The 18,796-nt window shown below is 41.6% G+C and overlaps 1 protein-coding gene across 2 annotated transcripts in view; it reads left to right on the top strand.

Annotated features, from left to right (window-relative positions):
• The window catches only part of TRPA1 (transient receptor potential cation channel subfamily A member 1), a 224,650-nt gene that overhangs the window by 110,847 nt on the left and 95,007 nt on the right, over nucleotides 1–18,796 (top strand). For both annotated transcript variants that reach the window (XM_073679440.1, XM_073679439.1), the window contains exons 14-17: nucleotides 2,576–2,690; nucleotides 4,110–4,276; nucleotides 5,287–5,377; nucleotides 6,842–6,901. In XM_073679440.1, coding sequence (XP_073535541.1) covers nucleotides 2,576–2,690; nucleotides 4,110–4,276; nucleotides 5,287–5,377; nucleotides 6,842–6,901 — 433 coding nt within the window. The remainder of the gene's footprint in view (nucleotides 1–2,575; nucleotides 2,691–4,109; nucleotides 4,277–5,286; nucleotides 5,378–6,841; nucleotides 6,902–18,796) is intronic.

Below are 18,796 nucleotides of genomic sequence, written 5' to 3'. Positions count from 1 at the left end.
AGCCGTTTATATGGCCATGTAGGTCATGGAAAGCTGACTAAAATGATACCTTGACATCTGCGATCCAAGATCTTATTTAAAAGACATTCACATTTTTCTTATATGTAAATAAACTGTTAAGATCTATGGATTGTACACTGATCTGCATCACAATCTGCCTCCAGAGATTATTTCGACTGACAGGTTACCAGTGTGAGACATGTAGTGACTGACAGTCTGCTTTCCTGATCTACAGTGCCTACAAGTAGTATTCAACCCCCTGCAGATTTAGCTGGTTTGATAAGATGCAAATAAGTTAGAGCCTTCAAACTGCAAATGAGAGTAGGTTTTATGAACAGAAGCATAAATCTTACAAACCAAAAAGTTATGTTGCTTAGTTGAATTTTATTAAATTTTAAACATAAAAGTGTGGGTCAATTATTATACAACCCCTATGTTTAATATTTTGTGGAATAACCCTTGTTTGCAATTACAGCTAATAATCGTCTTTTATAAGACCTGATCATGCCGGCACAGGTCTGTGGAGTTATCTTGGCCCACTCCTCCATGCAGATCTTCTCCAAGTTATCTAGGTTCTTTGGGTGTCTCATGTGGACTTTATTCTTGAGCTCCTTCCACAAGTTTTCAATTGGGTTAAGGTCAGGAGACTGACTAGGCCACTCCAACACCTTGACTTTTTCCCTATTGAACCAGGCCTTGGTTTGCTTGGCTGTGTGCTTTGGGTCGTTGTCTTGTTGGAAGATGAAATTACGACCCATCTTAAGATCCTTGATGGAGGAGCGGAGGTTCTTGGCCAAAATCTCCAGGTAGGCCGTGCTATCCATCTTCCCATGGATGCGGACCAGATGGCCAGGCCCCTTGGCAGAGAAACAGCCCCACAGCATGATGCTGCCAACACCATGCTTGACTGTAGGGATGGTATTCTTGGGGTCGTATGCAGTGCCATCCAGTCTCCAAACGTCACGTGTGTGGTTGGCACCAAAGATCTCGATCTTGGTCTCATCAGACCATAGAAAATTGAACCAGTCTGTCTCAGAGTCCTCCAAGTGATCATGAGCAAACTGTAGACGAGCCTTGACATGACGCTTTGAAAGTAAAGGTACCTTGCGGGCTCGTCTGGAACGGAGACCATTGCGGTGGAGTACGTTACTTATGGTATTGACTGAAACCAATGTCCCCACTGCCATGAGATCTTCCCGGAGCTCCTTCCTTGTTGTCCTTGGGTTAGCCTTGACTCTTCGGACAAGCCTGGCCTCGGCACGGGAGGACACTTTCAAAGGCTGTCCTGGCCGTGGAAGGCTAACAGTAGTTCCATAAGCCTTCCACTTACGGATGATGCTCCCAACAGTGGAGACAGGTAGGCCCAACTCCTTGGAAAGGGTTTTGTACCCCTTGCCAGCCTTGTGACCCTCCACGATCTTGTCTCTGATGGCCTTGGAATGCTCCTTTGTCTTTCCCATGTTGACCATGTCTGAGTGCTGTTCACAAGTTTGGGGAGGGTCTTAAATAGTCAGAAAAGGCTGGCAAAAGAGATCTTTAATCCACACATGTGAAGCTCATTATTCTTGGTGCCTGAACTACTTCTTAATACTTTAGGGGGACCAAACAGAATTCTTGTGGTTTGAGGGGTTGAATAATAAATGACACTCTGCTTTTTACGTTTAAAAAAAAAAAAAAAAAATTTGCTGCAGTGCATTTCCCACTTCCAGGCTGATCTACAGTACAAATGTCACAATGCCAAGTTAATTCCGCATGTGTCAACCAGCTAAATCTGCAGGGGGTTGAATACTACTTGTAGGCACTGTACATGTCTTACACTGGTAATGCCCCCTTTCATTTAAAATAAGGGATCTCGCATCATACTCTATTGATTTCTATTGTGGTTCAATGGGAACCAACATGGAGTCTGGTGACAGAAAAATAGAGCAGTGTGAATTAAACTTAACCTAATCATTTTTTTTAAATATGACATATATGGTATATAGCTGCTATGTTCTTGACTCCTGTACCTACACTAATTGCTGTAAGATTCAAGTACTTGGTGGGGGTCTAGGCAATGTGACTGTAATGATGACATACTGTATCACAAGTTCCTTAAAATAATAGTAACCTTTTGTAAAGGAACAATTAATAGAAAAAAAAATACCAAAAAATGTTCTGACTTTCCATCTGTTACTCCAACCTGGTCCATAGACTTGCCTTTAGACTAATACCCAGAAGTAGAGGTGAGTGAATTAATTCACAGAGGACCCTGGTCTAGCGAGAGTCTTGCAAAGATTCAGTTACCTCTACAAAAAAAATGAAAGAGCCATATCTGTGCAATTACTCCAGTAGGTTGTTATACCAATTTCTATTCAGGAATCATCCATGGTCACCAATCATCAAGGGAAGGGCTGTACATAATTGTCCAACTGTTCAACAACAACAGTCAAGTCACATAAATGCCACACTATCCTCTATCTTAGCAATAAAAAAACATATTTACAAATATTTTCACTTCAGTTTTCTTGGTATGATTTATTTCTTATCTTCTATTTCATCTAAACAATGTTGCTTTGGGTTCTTCTATTCTCAGTGATTATCGCGGGTGGACAGCCTTACACTATGCTGCTTCTGGAGGCTATACTCGTACCATCAGGGTTCTTCTGGATACATCAATTGCACTTATTGATAAACCTGACAAAGAAAAGGTAACTTGATGATTATCCACATTTATTGGTCCAATCAGTTATTTATTAAAGGGTTTGTTCAGTTTAGCAAAGCCCTTTTCATGTATTCTAGTGTGGAATTTTGAGTGAAAATAATGGGGTTTCTGTTCAGGGTCCCCATTTTTCAACCAGAGAGGATTCAGGTTTCAAAGAGCATCTGTGTCATTGATGGACCTGTCCATTACACAAGCCTTTGACTTATATAAGTAAAACGTAATGTTGATTTCACCTATGGTAATTCTGCAGGAAAATTGATCACTTACTGCCAGGTTTCTCCATAGATTACAGGATGATAACGGAGGACTCATAATAGAGGGTCATAATAGGGGGACACTTTCTACTCCACTTATTATAAAGGGATCTTCTTGACAAATAGTGATTGTCCAAAGTGGATAACCCCTTTGCAGCTCTTCTATATGCCAGGCTACTCCTTCGTCAGCATTCCTATGTGCTACACTACACTCTCTGCAGTTCTTCTGTGGGCCCAGTTGTGCCTTCACCAGCTCTTTTGTGTGCTAGACCACCAGCATTCACCAGCATTTTTAAGTGTCAGACCACTCAACTCTTCTTTGTGTCAGAACAAACCTTTACCAATCTCCATTGTGCCCAACCATACCTTCACCAACCCTTCTGTGTGCCAGATCACACCTTAACTAACTTTTCAGTGTGCCAGAACATGCTTTCACCAGCTCTCCATTTTGCCAAACCACAGCTTTACCAGCTATCCATTGTTCCAGACCACATCTTCACCAGCTCTCCATTGTGCCAGACCACACCTTCACCAGCTCTCCATTGTGCCAGACCACACCTTCACCAGCTTTCTATTGTGCCAGACCACACCTTTACCAGTTCTCCATTGTGCCAGACCACACCTTCACCAGCTGTCCATTGAGCATGAACACATCTTCACTGGCTTTCCATTGTGCCAGACCACACCTTCACCAGATTTTCATTGTGCCAGACCACACCTTCACCAGCTCTCCATTGTGCCAGACCACACCTTCACCAGCTGTCCATTGAGCATGAACACACCTTCACCATCTTTCCATTGTGCCAGACCACATTTTCACCAGCTCTCCATTGTGCCTGACCACACATTCACCAGCCCTCCATTGTACATGAACACACCTTTACAAGTCATTGTCTCCAGGCTCTCACAGCATTTATATTATAAAACTGGCACACTGGGTTATGGGACAATGGGAATAGCAGGTAGGTTAAAGATAGAATGCCATCCATGCAAGAAAAAAAGGGGGATGGAAGTATGAGGAAGGACTTGGATATTAGTTAATAAATTATATCCATTCAAAAAGTTAATTTCATATGAAGATAAAAAAGATGATCAATAAAGTCCTTCTATGCACTAATAGATACCGAACAGATTTCTCTTCATTAATGTAGAACACAGCTCTTCATCTAGCTGCCCTTGAGGGACATTCCAAAGCAGTTGGTCTTCTGCTGGAAAGTGGAGCAGCGTTAACTCTAAATGCAGTTGAGGCCTCTTTCGTACATGAGGCAATACGTGCAGGAAGAAAGGATGTGGTCTCCACTGCAATTCACAGTGAAAGGTAGAACATTTGATTCTGGAAATAATATGTCTTGGGAAGGCATTGGAGTTATCCCTTAAAAATTCTTTATTAATTACAATACATTTAAAAAACCATTGTAAAATTTTTGTCACAAGCAGCTTTTGTCAAGCCAGAGCAAAATATTTGTTCTTACTTGACAAAGGCCATTTATGGCCGAAACGTTGCCATGGTTTTTTTTATATATGACGTGATCAATAAAGAATATTTTTAAGAGATAACTTTATTGCCTTGGATTATTCTATTTGGACTATTCATTGGTTTGGTGAAGAGACGTTCAAAGTCCATCACGGAGTAATAGGAGTGGTGCATGGGGACTGTAGCAAATAATTGTCATGGGAAGGGTTATAGACAACAACCTGCAGCCATTCACTGGAAGGACCATAAATGTCTGATTGGTACAGGTACCGATTTTGAGAAGCACTGCCAGCTCAAACAATGAGAGTCTCCTAACCCGTTTTATTTGGTAACATGGCTACTAAATCCGTGTGGATGTTAAATGGGGAAGTAGTTCTCTCTATTCCAATTTATGGGAGTTATACAAACAATTGAGCCATGTTGTAAAGAGTTTGTATGGGTTTAGAAAAACTCAGCTGCTTTCTTCTAGATACAGCGCCATTTGTGATGTCTGGTGTTGCAAATGACAGAAGCCAATCTGCAGCACCAAACTCAGATATTGGACATGACTGATGCTGGCTATGGATGAAAGAAGTCTTATCACTTAAGATCCCTTTTATTTTATTGTATGTATTGTGTGTATTGTGTGGGAGATTTCATTATAAAATTATTTACTAAAAAGTTACCTTTGAAAAAAGTCATTGTAGTTGATTGTGCAAATATGTAAATGCGCATATAGAGATGTAACAAGTGACAACAATACGATGATAATATTTGTGGGGTGTTGGGCATTTTTTTATATTTGCTACATCTGTATATATGCATAACTTTGTTGTGGGCAGATATCATTACATATCATTGCTGTTTTATTGTAGGTGGGAAGAAGTGCTTGTCACATTTTCAGACACTTCTGCTTTTAAATGTCCGATTCTGGAAATGGTAAATTATCTACCAGAAAGCTTAAAGGTGAGGGTTTATCTAACGTGGCAAAAAAGTGTACATCTGTAATTTGTGCTTATATTAAAGAGAATCTGTCACCTGGGCTTTGCTATGTAATCTGAAAGCAGCATGATGTAGGAGTTTATCCTCTGATTCCAGTGATGGACAACTTGCTGTCATTTTGATAAAATCATTGTTTTATCTGTTGCAGATCTAGCAGTTCTCTGAATGCTGAGCTGTGTATAACCCCGTCCACACCACTGACTGGCGGCTTTCTGCCTATGCACAGTATACACAGAAAGCTACCAATCAGTGGTGAGGGCGAGGTTATACAGAGCTCATGAATATGCTTGACTACTGGGCAGCATGTTTACTAGTCCTCTACTGATAATCTCCTGCTGATAAATCATTGATATTATCAACACTAAACTGAGAAGCACAATAAGTAACACGTTGCTGGAATCAGGATCTCTGTCTGTACATTATGCTGCTACCAGATCAGGTGGCAAAAACCTGGTGACAGATTCCCTTTAATCATTTTTCATTTGCTCATTTACACATAACATTATGACATGTTGCATATTACCAAGTCTACAGCATGCTTCATATATTGCAGATTTCTTCTGGATTCTTGCCACAGATTCATGGCATACTCAAAGAAAAATCCATATCAAAATCTGTGTGAAACATATTTGCAGTGCAAATGTAATATACATAATATAAATATATTTTTACCAAACGTGACTACAGGAGAGATTAATAGATCATTGAATTCTGCCCACCAGTACAAAATTCCGCAGCGCAGAAAGACTAAGCTTTTTTTTTATTTTTGAAATTTGGAATCCCTAATGCGGTTAAAAGAGGTAAGCTGTCCATTCTTCGGGCAGCTTCTGCTGGGGGTATGGAGTAAAAGACGCAGGTCGTGTTGAACAAACGGTGGCTAAACCATCAGGTCAAGCCATTTCGGGGAAGAAAAACACTGGGGTTTTCCTGAAACGGCTTTGCCTTGAAAAACTTGGCATGTGAGCTGGAGTCTATGGCTACGTTCACATGTTCAGTAGTTGGTCAATTTTTTACATCAGTATTTATAAGCCAAAACCAGGAGTGGAACAATCAGAGGAAAATTATAATAGAAACACATCACCACTTCTGTATTTATCACCTACTCCTGGTTTTGGTTTACAAATATAGATGTAAAATACTGACCAAATACTTAAGGTTGGAATATGGCCTAAAAGTCACAGTATGCACATACACTTACGTTTTTTAAATTTCCCTAAATAAATTAAGCTGAATAAAAACCTGCATAGTATTTAGGGTATGCTGACAATTATGTTATTGATGTAAAGGGTAAAACCTGCTGGCAAATTTGCATAAAAACGTACAGCAAAATCCACATATAATATGTATTTGGGGCTAAATCTGCAGCAGAAAATCACTCTATATATGAATTTAACCATAACCATGTTGTGATTTCACTTTGTCTTCTAGATTCTATTGGATAGATGCATGACTGCACCACAAGGGGACAAGAAAAACTGGGATTATTATGTGAGTTCCCACAGTGTACATTGTGTTAGCTATCGTTTATTGCTTTATGCCTATCTGTGCGCGTATACTCTACTGCACAAAAGTTTTAGACAGGTGTGAAAAAAAGCTGCAAAATAAGAATGTCATGTTAATAGTTAATTTTTATACAACAGAGTACAGAAAACAACACCCAATAAATGGATAAAAATAATTTTTATTTCATCAATAATATATAAAATTCCACTTGGCCAATAAAAACACATATAAAAACAGGGGAAAGAAAACAGGAACAGATCACAGGGAAACGTATATATGGTGGGTATCATATATCGGTACTGAAAAAATACAATCTTGACAAGACAACTCTTAGACTATGGATATACCAAACTATGTATAAATAAATAGAGTGTGTGTCCAATCCAGGGTAAATATTCAAAAAATTCCTTAGTCAATATTTTTTTCAGCTAAGTGCCATAATGGACGTTGGATTAGAGATGAACACACATACTCAAAGAGGCAGTAAAGTATATCATATTGCTAAGATAGGTAGAATAAAAAACATAATACCAGATTATAGCGGCCCAAATGCTACAGCATTTGGGCCGCTATAATCTGCTGTTATGTTTTTTTTTAGCAATATGATATACTTTTCTGCCTCTTTGAGTATGTGTGTTCATCTCTAATCCAACGTCCATTATGGCACTTAGCTGAAAAAATATTGACTAAAGATTCCGCACTCTGTTGTATAGCATTAGTTCTTGGTAAATACAGCATTATCCACCTTATTCATGACTTTGATCATATAGTAGTGTTGCATAATAATTTTTATCAATGAACAAAATGCAAAGTGAATTAACAATCTAAATCAAATCAATATGTAATGTGACCACCCTCTGCCTTAAAAATAGCATCAAAGCATCAATTCTTCTAGGTATACTTGTACACAGTTTTTGAAGAGACTCAACAGGGAAGTTGTTCCAAACATCTTGGAGGACTAACCACATATCTTCTGTGGATGTAAGCATTCACAAATCCTTCTATCTTTTTTTCAAGACAGACTCGATGATGTTGAGATCAGGGCTCTGCAGTGGCCATATCATCACTTCTTCTTGATGCTGAAAATAGTTGTTAACCGCTTTAGCCTCAAAGGTTGTTTGCACGTTAATGACCAGGCCAATTTTTACAATCCTGACCACTGTCACTTTATGAGGTAATAACTCTAGAACGCTTCAGCGGATCCCACTGATTCTGAGAATGTTTTTTCGTGACATATTGCACTTCATGATAGTGGTAAAATTTATTCGATTTGACTTGTGTTTGTTTGTGAAAAAATTGGAAATTTGGCGAAAATCTTGAAAATGTTGCAATTTTCAAACTTTATATTTTCATGCCCTTAAATCAGAGAGTTATGTCGCTCAAAAAAGTTAATAAATAACATTTCCCACATGTCTACTTTACATCAGCACAATTTTCGAAACAAAATTTTTTTTTTTTTAGAAAGTTATAAGGGTTAAAAGTTGACCAGCGATTTCTCATTTTTCCAACAAAATTTACAAAACCATTTTTTTAGGGACCACATCACGCTTGAAGTCACTTTGAGAGGTCTATGTGACAGAAAATACCCAAAAGTGAAACTATTCTAAGAACTGCACCCATCAAGGTGCTCAAAACCACATTCTAGAAGTTTATTAACCCTTCACGTGCTTCACAGGAATTTTTGGAATATGGAAGGAAAAAATAAACATTTAACATTTTTCACAAAAATGTTAATTAGACTACATTTTTTTTATTTTTTCAAAAGTAACAGGAAAAAATGGACCCCAAAATTTGTTATGCAATTTCTATTGAGCACGTGGATACCCCATATGTTGGGAAAAACCACTGTTTGGGCGCATGGCGGGGCTCGGAAAGGAAGGAGCGCCATTTGACTTTTTCAATGTAAAATTTGCTTGAATAATTAGCGGACACTATGTCGCGTATGGGAAGCTCCTGATATGCCTAAACAGTGAAAATCCCCCACAAGTGACACCATTTTGGAAACTAGACCCCTCAAGGAACTTAACTAAATGTGTGGGGAGCACCTTGAACCTCAATGTTCTTCACAGAAGTTTATAATGTAGAAACTGTGAAAATAAAAAACTCTAACTTTTTCCATAACAATGATCTTTTAGCCCCAAATTTTTTATTTTCACAAAGGTAAGAGGAGAAAATGGACCCAAAAAAATTGTTGTGCAATTTCTCATGAGTACGCTGATATCCCATATGTGGGAAAAAAACACTGTTTGGATGCACGGCAGGGTTCAGAAGGGAAGGAGCACTGTGTGACTTTTTGAACGCAAAATTGTCTGGAATTGAGAGCGGACGCCATGTCGCGTTTGGAGAGCCCCTGATGTGCCTAAACAGTGGAAGACTCCCCATTTTGGGAACTACACCTCTCAAGGATTTTATCAAGGGGTATAGTGAACATTTTGAACCCAGAGGTACGACACAGAATTTGATAACATTAGGTCATCATATTGAGTAAGTTGTCATTAGTCTTGAGCGCAAGTGCTCGCTACTTGAGTTCGCATCGGGTACTCAGGTATGCACCAAGTATCGCGGGTGCTCGAGTGACATGCTCAAGTTCTCGTCTCGCATGTTTCATGGTTGTTAGACACTAGTGATGAGCGAACGTGCTCGCCACTGCTTGGTACTCACACAAGCATCACTGTGCTCGACAAGCTCAGCACAGTGATAGTATTTCCAAGTTGCTCAGGCGGGAACTCGGTTCCCCTCCCTGCATGTTTGGCGCTCTTTAGAAAGCCAATGAACATTCAGGGATTGCCTGCCACGCACTGTAATGCCGTAGCCATGTTGGTTGTGAGAATTACAGTGATTGGCTGGCCGCACAGCATCATCAGGTCTATATAAGACTTGGCACCACTATGCTTGTCACAGTGTACCTCGGAATCAGGCAGAGTAGGGAGAGGTGCTGCTGCATCAGGGAGAGATTTGCTTGTTTATAGTTAGTATAGGTATTCCACAACATAAATGTAGGTCCAACTGAACTAACAGTCCTTCTGAGGACTAATCCAGCTGCATATAATCAGTGTTAGGCAGGCCAGCAGTGTATATGGCAGACTGCAGTGTATGATACAGCACAAGAGGGTCCATTGAACATCCTGTCTGCTGCTGCTGTAATAATTACAGATATTTGTAGACATAGCCCCAGATATCAGGGGCCAGGGCAAATTTTTTTTTTTATCGTAATCCTGGTTATTTGTTTAAAAAGCAACCCAGAGTACACCATTTTTCTGCTCCATTTGCTTGTTCTCACTGAACAATAAAACCAGATCTGTTCCATATTTCAGAGATAAAAATCCAGAAATTTGAACTGAACGTGGAAAATATTGGCCTCCTTTTCCATTCTGTTGCAGTGTGTTGGTCAAGCTATTCACACTAGGTGTCTGTGAAGAATAGTATTAGTAAATTACAAGCCTGCTATTTAAAACCGTGGTTCTCTGTCAGAGATATTACCTATAAGACTGTTCCAAAATTAGACATTTCTTCCATTTTCATTCAGTTGCAGTGTGTCGGTCAAGATATTTACACTAGGAGTCTAAGAAGAATAGTATTAGTGAATTACAAGCCTGCTATTTAAAACCGTGGATCTCTGTCAGACGTATCATATATATAACAGCATTCCAAAATCAGTCATTTCTGTCTTCCATTTCGTTGCAGTTTGTCGGTCTAGCTATTCACACTAGGTCTCTGTGTTGAATAATATTAGTAAATTGCAGGCCTGCTATTTAAAACCATGGTTCTCTGTCAGATATATCACCTATAAGACTGTTCCAAAATCAGACTTTTCTTTCATTTCCATTCTGTTGCAGTGTGTCGGTCAAGTTATTCACACTAAGTGTCTGTGAAGAATAGTATTAGTAAATTATATGCCTACTATTTAAAACCGTCTGACATATCACCTATAAGAGTGTTTCAAAATCAGCCATTTCTTCCATTTTCATTTCGCTGCAGTGTGTTGGACAAGCTATTCACACTAGGTCTCTGTGTAGAATAATATTAGTAAATTGCAGGCCTGCTATTTAATACCGTGGTTCTCTGTCAGACATATCACCACTAAGAGTGTTCCCAAATCAGCCATTTCTTCCATTTTCATTTTGTTGCGGTGGGTCGGTCAAGCTATTCACACTAGGTCTCTGTTTAGAATAATATTAGTAAATTACAGACCTGCTATTTAAAATCGTGGTTCTCTGTCAGATGTATCACATATAACTGCGCTCCAAAATCAGCCATTTCTCGTGAATGTAGAAAATATTGTCTTCCATTTAAAATGGGCAAGGTGTGTGGCAAGGGACGGGGAAATGGACGTGATGGTGATGATGCATGCAGAGGCCAAGGACGTGGTCGTGGGCAAGCTGAAATTGTGCCACAACAAACACCCACATCTTGTCGTTCGACCTTCCTGTCCCAATTACTAGGGGACCGCAGAACATCACTATTGAACACAGAGCAGTGTCAAAAGGTTGTTGGTTGGATAGCAGATAATGCTTCCAGTCACTTTGCCACCACCACCCTGTCTTCCACATGGTCAAGTCTCAGTAGCCATGATTCTGGACCGCATATTCCTTACCCTAATCCTCCTTCCTTCCACCATGCCGAGTGCCTGGAGACAACTGATCCCACACGTGGACACTCAGAAAAGCTGTTCACTTTTCCATTTGTAAATTCGGGCCTCTCGTCCGGTCAGCTTCAACCGAGTCAAGAGGAGAACACGTGTAGCGATGCCCAAATATTGGAGCAGCCACAATCACATGAAGGCAATGGTGGGAAAGTGCAATTACTGTTGCAAGAGGTGGATGATGTTGCTGATGAGACACAGTTGCCAGAAAGTCAGGAGGAGGACCAGAGTGCGAAAATGGAAGAGGAGGTGGTGGTTGATATAGTAACTGATCCAACCTGGCAGGGGGACATACAGAGCAGGACAGAAGCACACAGGGGGAGGTAGGCGTAGCACCACAACAGGCAGGAAAAATTAGTATGGTGGCAGCAGACACAAAGCGGGAAAGCTTTCCTCGTAACGCCAACACGACAGAAGTTGCCAGTACAACTGTTAGGTCTTTCTGAGTCTGGTTATTTTTTAAAGACTCTGCAGATAATCCAAAAAGGCCATTTGCACCACCTGCCAGACCAGCATCAGCAGGGGTAGCAAAACTAGCAGCCCGACCACCACCAGCATGATCAGGCACTTGGCAGCAAAGTACCCGACTAATGGGCCGAACCCCAGGGTCCAGCAACAGTGTCTGCGGGTGATACCACTGCTTATTCCACTGTTGTGCGTGCACACCAATCCCCTGTCCATGGCGCATGCCAAGATGCCTTCCGTCCTGCATATGTCGTTGAACACTCTCAACTAGCACCATTAGCAACATGTACACGTCCTTGTCCCAGCGCAGCGTTCAGTTGTCCCTACCCCAGCCCTTGGAACGCAAGCGCAAATACACAGCCAACACCCCACAGGCCACACTACTAAATTCACACATCTCGCGAATGCTTGCGCTCAAAATGTTGCCTTTTAGGCTCGTGGAAACGGAAGCCTTACACAACCTAATGGCGGCAGCCGTCTCTCGGTACTCGGTCCCCAGCCCCTACTATTTCTCCTGGTGTGCCGTCCCCGCATTACACGAGCATGTGTCCCACAACATTTTATGTGCCCTCAGCAACACAGTTACTGGGAAAGTCCACCTAACCACGAACACGTGGACAAGTGCTTGTGGGCAGGGATGGTACACCTCGCTGATGGCACACTGGGTTAATATAGTGGAAGCCGGGACCCAGTCGGACCTTGGGATGGAACACATCCTCCCGACTCCGAGGATTGCAGGCCCTGGGTCAATCAGGGTTGCCCCCACATTCTACAGCTCCTGCACCTCCTCCTCCTCTTCAGCCCTTGCTGTCACAGCATGGGCATTACCACTAACATTTTTTTACCCTCCTCTATGTCTCTTCAAAAGGGTATTGGGTTGCGTCTAAATTTTTGGCAGCCCTTGCAGTCACTGCATATGCAATAACAGTTTAGGAGACCCACTCGTTAATAATGGGAACAACAAAGCATAGCCAGCTGATGGCTCTCTAACAATAGCGAGGGTCGACCTAAGGCCCTTTAAGAATAGTAAGGGCCGCCTGATGGCCCTATAAAAATAGGCTTTGTGACTTTCAGAGTCCCTCCATCATAAATGAAACAGGATGTGTCTGATGATGTGTCAACCACCACATGGCCAGATAAGGCAGTAAAATGTTAAAATGACATTTCCTGGTGAATACATTTTTCATCGTTGAATGCAATGGAAAAGTATAAAAACACATAAAAAACTCTACGTGTGAACATAACCCAAGGTGTGAAGGAGCATTTTTGTTTTTGGTTATTTATTTTGCCTCATATACAAGTCATTACTCTGGAAAGGATGTTCCTTAACATATTTCCCAGGAAAATCCATTTTGGTTGTTTTATTGTGAGGTCGTAAAAGTGGCGTAATACTTCTGATAATATTGTTGACAGCATTGACCTGGGAGTCAGAAATGATTCCAGGGGTCTTCCCCATGTTGTTTCCATGTCATTTGAGCACTGTTCCCATCGATTTGGGCAATTTTAAGGCCCTTTGCAGACCGCCGGGGGGAGCCGCTGGAAAAATGCTTGAGTTTCCCATAGACTAACATTGGACTCGTTACTCGAGCACTCGAGCATGTCACTTGAGCACCCGCGATACTCGGTGCATACCCAAGCACTCGATGCAAACTCAAGTAGCGAGCACTTGCACTCAACACTAGTCGCCATATCATCATTTTTTTTTTCTACTTTTGAAAAAATTCCAACCCCAACCCGAACACAACCCAAACCCAAACACAACCCTAACCTGAATACAACCTAACCCCAACTCAACCACAACTGTAACACAACCCTAACCCTAACACAACTCTAACCCTAACACAACCTTCACCCTATCCCGATGGATTAATTCACTACAATGAGGCAGCAGAGTTACTCTGGACTCCGTTTGGCCTCTGTTTAGCGGTGTCCTTTTTTTCAGAGGTTCACAAAACTGTGGCCAACGGCACTTTTATGCACACCTAATAAGACGGAAACCATGGGATCACAAGCCAGAAGGCATCCATGGTGCCTCATTACAGGGAGACTTCCGCAGGGGGTTCTGTCTGAATCATGTATTTCAGAGATTTACACAAAAACACTGGTGTAAGCGCTCAGTGCAGAGCACAGAATAGATGTGAGCCAAGCCATACTGTGATCTTGGGAGGCAGAATGAACAAATCAGCAGCAGGTGAAGAATTGATTTTATTTATTTTTTACGCTGTTCCCCATGCGGTGTAAGAGATTAGACGACTTTATTCCTCGGGTCGATGTGATTACAGCGATACCAGATTTATCTCAGGTTTTTATGTTTGGCAGCTGTCAGGCTATGTGCGCACGATGCGAATTTTAAGCAGAAATTTCCTGAGCTTCTTTGCTTCTCCTTGGCAGAAAAAACGCATGCGGATATTACATGCGTTTTTGACACGTTTTTGAAGCGTTTTTGTACATCAATGAATGCTTTTTGGAGCTAAATAAAGTTATTTGGACATTGCTTAAACCCTTGGATTACCATAGAAGTGGAGTGAATATATTGGTTCATTTAAATGATTGTGTCTGAATGTGTTTGTTGTATTTCAAATAAAGTTTTTGCTCTGTGTCTGTGTGTTTATTTAACTCTTTACTTTACTTTAAATTTGGTCATAAAAAGGTCTGATTGACACCTTGTCATCACAGTACAAAAGAGCTAGGTGTTAGCTATTCCCATTCGCCCAAACTTCATTAGCATTTCTATTCATGTAATTTATGCGTCTTCTGTGAGCTGTTATCTTTAGCCTGGGAAGGTGCCATTTGCAAACATTTTCCCTGGCCATAATTAACATCTCACAGCTTCTTCGTTAGCCGCCATGTCCCCACTAACAGCACTCAGCAGCGCTTTGGACACAACGTATTTTTGTTGCGTCCAAAATGCGATGTTCTAATACCGCACTTTTGTTGTCGGTACATGTGAATCCACCGCATATAATAACACTTCAATCGGTCCAAATCTGCAGCGGAGACTAGCGTGTCTGCTACAGAAATTGACATGCTGCGGGTGAGTTTAAGTACGTGGCCACGGTCTGGAGCCGATGCAGGTTTGACGCTGTGTATTTATACAGCTTCAAACCCGCAGCATCCAGATGTTACAGCATAGTGGATAGGATCTCTAGAAATCCCATGTCCACTTTGTGTGCATCAGAGACTGCGAATCACCTGTGGACACTGACATGCGGCGCGTCTTTCAGGACTGCAGCATGTCAAATTGTCTTGTGGAGTTGCTAGGCTCCGCAACAGAAATTTGACCACTAGAAAGTATAGAATGCGATAAATCCACATGGTTCAGTGAACACATGTGAATTTACCTGTGTTCAATAGAATGCAACGTTTTGGATGCAGCAAAAAATATGCGTCCAAAGCGCTGCTACGTCTGAATGATGGGCACAGAGCCAAGAAAAAAAAAATGGCGTGGGCTCCCGCATCATTTTTATAACTAGCAGAGGGAAAGCCAACTGTTGGGGGCTGATATTAGTAACCGGGGAAGGGGCCATTAGCCATCAATGTTCCCTGGCTATTAATATCAGCCCACAGCTGTTTGTTTAGCCTTTACTGGCTAGATTGCAGGGGGACCCCAGAAAAAAATTGACGTGAGGTCCCCCTATAAAATCCCCCTATAAAATCTAACCAGCAAAGGCTAAACTAGACAGCTGCGGGATGATATTAATAGCCAGGGAAGGAGCCTTGGATACTAGCCCCCTCTGCAGCTATTAATATCACCCCTCAGCAGTTACAGAAATGGCGCATCCGTAAGTTGCGCCAAATCTGGTGCTTAGCCTTGCTCTTCCCACTGCCCTGTAGCTGTGGCGAGTGGGGTAATGGGGTTGGGGTTCACGTCAGCCGCCAATACAAGCCCAGGTTAGTAATGGAGGCCCTCATTACTAACCGTGAGGTAAAATAGTCGCCGCTTTTTCAATAAAAACATGGCCAGAATAAAGTATTGTAATGAAATAACAAAACACACGTTTAAAAAAAAAAAATTATTGCCCTCAATCTCCTGAAAAAAAAACATAAAATAACAAACAACCATATTCCTCACATGTCCGCCGTCAACAACGTAGTCCAAGTACCGCCAACGCGTGTCCCATGATGATCTGGGTCACTTCTACAGCTGTGACATCAGAACTCACCCCCTATCAGTATACAGGCTGCAGGAGGTCACTGGGATTGATCAGCTGAAGATCAGCTGATCAGCCCCGGTGAGCTAACCACCCTGGGAACATTATTGTGAATGTTCCCAGGGTCAGGTGAGCATCAGCTGATCGGTCACAAGTCCGATCAGCTGATTGCCGGCATCAGCAATCAGCTGATGGTCACGTGACCCTCAGCTGATTGCCTGCATCAGCGATCAATGACGTCACAGCAGGTCCCGGCAGCTTGGTACACTGCGGGGCGCAAGACCGCGCCCTGCAGTGTACCACTGGCCGCCGGGGAGAGAACATCGCCGGGGACCAGGAGGACACCGGGGGCCACCAGATAGATGAGTATAAAGATTTATTTTCTCAGTTTTACTTTTTTTTTTTTTTACTGCAGGTACGTGGGCTGGGAAAAGCAGACTGCTGCTCCTCCCATCTACGTCGCTCCCGCTGTTATCAGCGGGAACTGCGGTCGGATGAGAGGAGTAGCAGTCTACTCTCCCGACCCGGATACCACCCGCAGCACGTTTCCGGTGCAATTTTTCCCCCATTGTGTTACATTGAAACCTAGCAAATCTGCAGGTATAGATTTTCTACTTGCGGGTTTGCTGCTATTCAGTGGACCTCAATGGGTGCGAATTCGCCACAGAATCGCGCAATAAATGGTAATGCTGCGGTTTTTACCACAATGGTAATCTGGAGCAGAAATTTCCGCATCATGAACACAGCAGATCCGGATTACCATTGCTATACATGGCAGACCTATTAACACGTGGTTTTAATGCGCTTCCTCAGCGGAAAAATTTTTGGGCACGTGACATTTTTTGTTTCCTTTCTATTCTGATTTTTGGGAGGCAGAATAAACAAAAACCAACAATTCAGGATTTTCTTTGGGGGGGGGGGTTTATGCTGTTCCGCATGTGGTAAAATGGATAAGGCAACTTTATTCTTTGGTTCAGTATGTTTACAGCGGTACCACATTTATATTGTTTTTTTTTATGTTTTGGTTCTTTTACACAATAAACACTATTTTATAGAAAAAATATTTTTTTTTTATTGCTTTACTCTGAAAGCTATAACTTTTTTATATTTTGGCTGATGGAGGTGTATGGTGGCATGTTTTTTGCGAGACATTTTCAGTAGTACCATTTTTATTTACCTTCGTCGTTTTGATCGCTTTTTATTCCACTTTTTGTTAGGCAGTATGATGATAAAGCACCGTTTTTTGCTTTTTTTTTTTTTTTTTTTTACCGTGTTCACTATAGGGGTTAACTAGTGGATTCAGGTCATTCCGGACGCGGCGATACCAAATATGTGTACTTTTATTGTTTTTTTTTTTCACAATAATATTTATTTATTGGTACTATATATATATATACAGTATATATACAGTTCTGGTCAAAAGTATTGGCACTCCTGCAATTCTGTCAGATAATACTCAGTTTCTTCCTAAAAATGATTGCAATCACAAATTCTTTGGTCTTATTATCTTCATTTAATTTGTCTTCAATGAAAAAACACAAAAAGAATTGTCCTAAAGCCAAATTGGATATAATTCCACACCAAACCTAAAAAAGGGGGTGGACAAAAGTATTGGCACCCTTTGAAAAATCATGTGATGCTTCTCTAATTCGTGTAATTAACAGCACCTGTAACTTGCCTGTGGCACCTAACAGGTGTTGGCAATAACTAAATCACACTTGCAGCCAGTTAACATGGATTAAAGTTGACTCAACCTCTGTCCTGTGTCCTTGTGTGTACCACATTGAGCATGGAGAAAAGAAAGAAGACCAAAGAACCATCTGAGGACTTGAGAAACCAAATTGTGAGGAAGCATGAGCAATCTCAAGGCTACAAGTCCATCTCCAAAGACCTGAATGTTCCTGTGTCTTCCGTGCGCAGTGTCATCAAGAAGTTTAAAGCCCATGGCACTGTGGCTAACCTCCGTAGATGTGGACGGAAAAGAAAAATTGACGAGAGATTTCAACGCAAGATTGTGCGGATGGTGGATAAAGAACCTCGATTAACATCCAAACAAGTTCAAGCTGCCCTGCAGTCCGAGGGTACAACAGTGTCAACCCGTACTATCCGTTGGCATCTGAATGAAAAGGGACTGTATGGTAGGATACCCAGGAAGACCCCACTTCTTACCCCGAGACATAAAAAAAGCCAGGCTGGAGTTTGCCAAAACTTACCTGAGAAAGCCTAAAACGTTTTGGAAGAATGTTCTCTGGTCAGATGAGACAAAAGTAGAGCTTTTTGGGAAAAAGCATCAACATAGAGTGTACAGGAAAAAAAAGAGGCATTCAAAGAAAAGAACACGGTCCCTACAGTCAAACATGGTGGAGGTTCCCTGATGTTTTGGGGTTGCTTTGCTGCCTCTGGCACTGGACTGCTTGACCGTGTGCATGGGATTATGAAGTCTGAAGACTACCAACAAATTTTGCAGCATAATGTACGGCCCAGTGTGAGAAAGCTGGGTCTCCCTCAGAGGTCATGGGTCTTCCAGCAGGACAATGACCCAAAACACACTTCCAAAAGCACTATAAAATGGTTTTAGAGAAAGCACTGGAGACTTCTAAGGTGGCCAGCAATGAGTCCAGA

This window comes from Phyllobates terribilis, unplaced genomic scaffold (genome assembly GCF_046119375.1).
Source record: "Phyllobates terribilis strain yellow unplaced genomic scaffold, ASM4611937v1 Scaffold_4__5_contigs__length_816908805, whole genome shotgun sequence".
Classification (NCBI taxonomy): domain Eukaryota; kingdom Metazoa; phylum Chordata; class Amphibia; order Anura; family Dendrobatidae; genus Phyllobates; species Phyllobates terribilis.
Note: the sequence above shows the minus strand (reverse complement) of the source record. Positions and strands in the feature narration are given on the sequence as shown.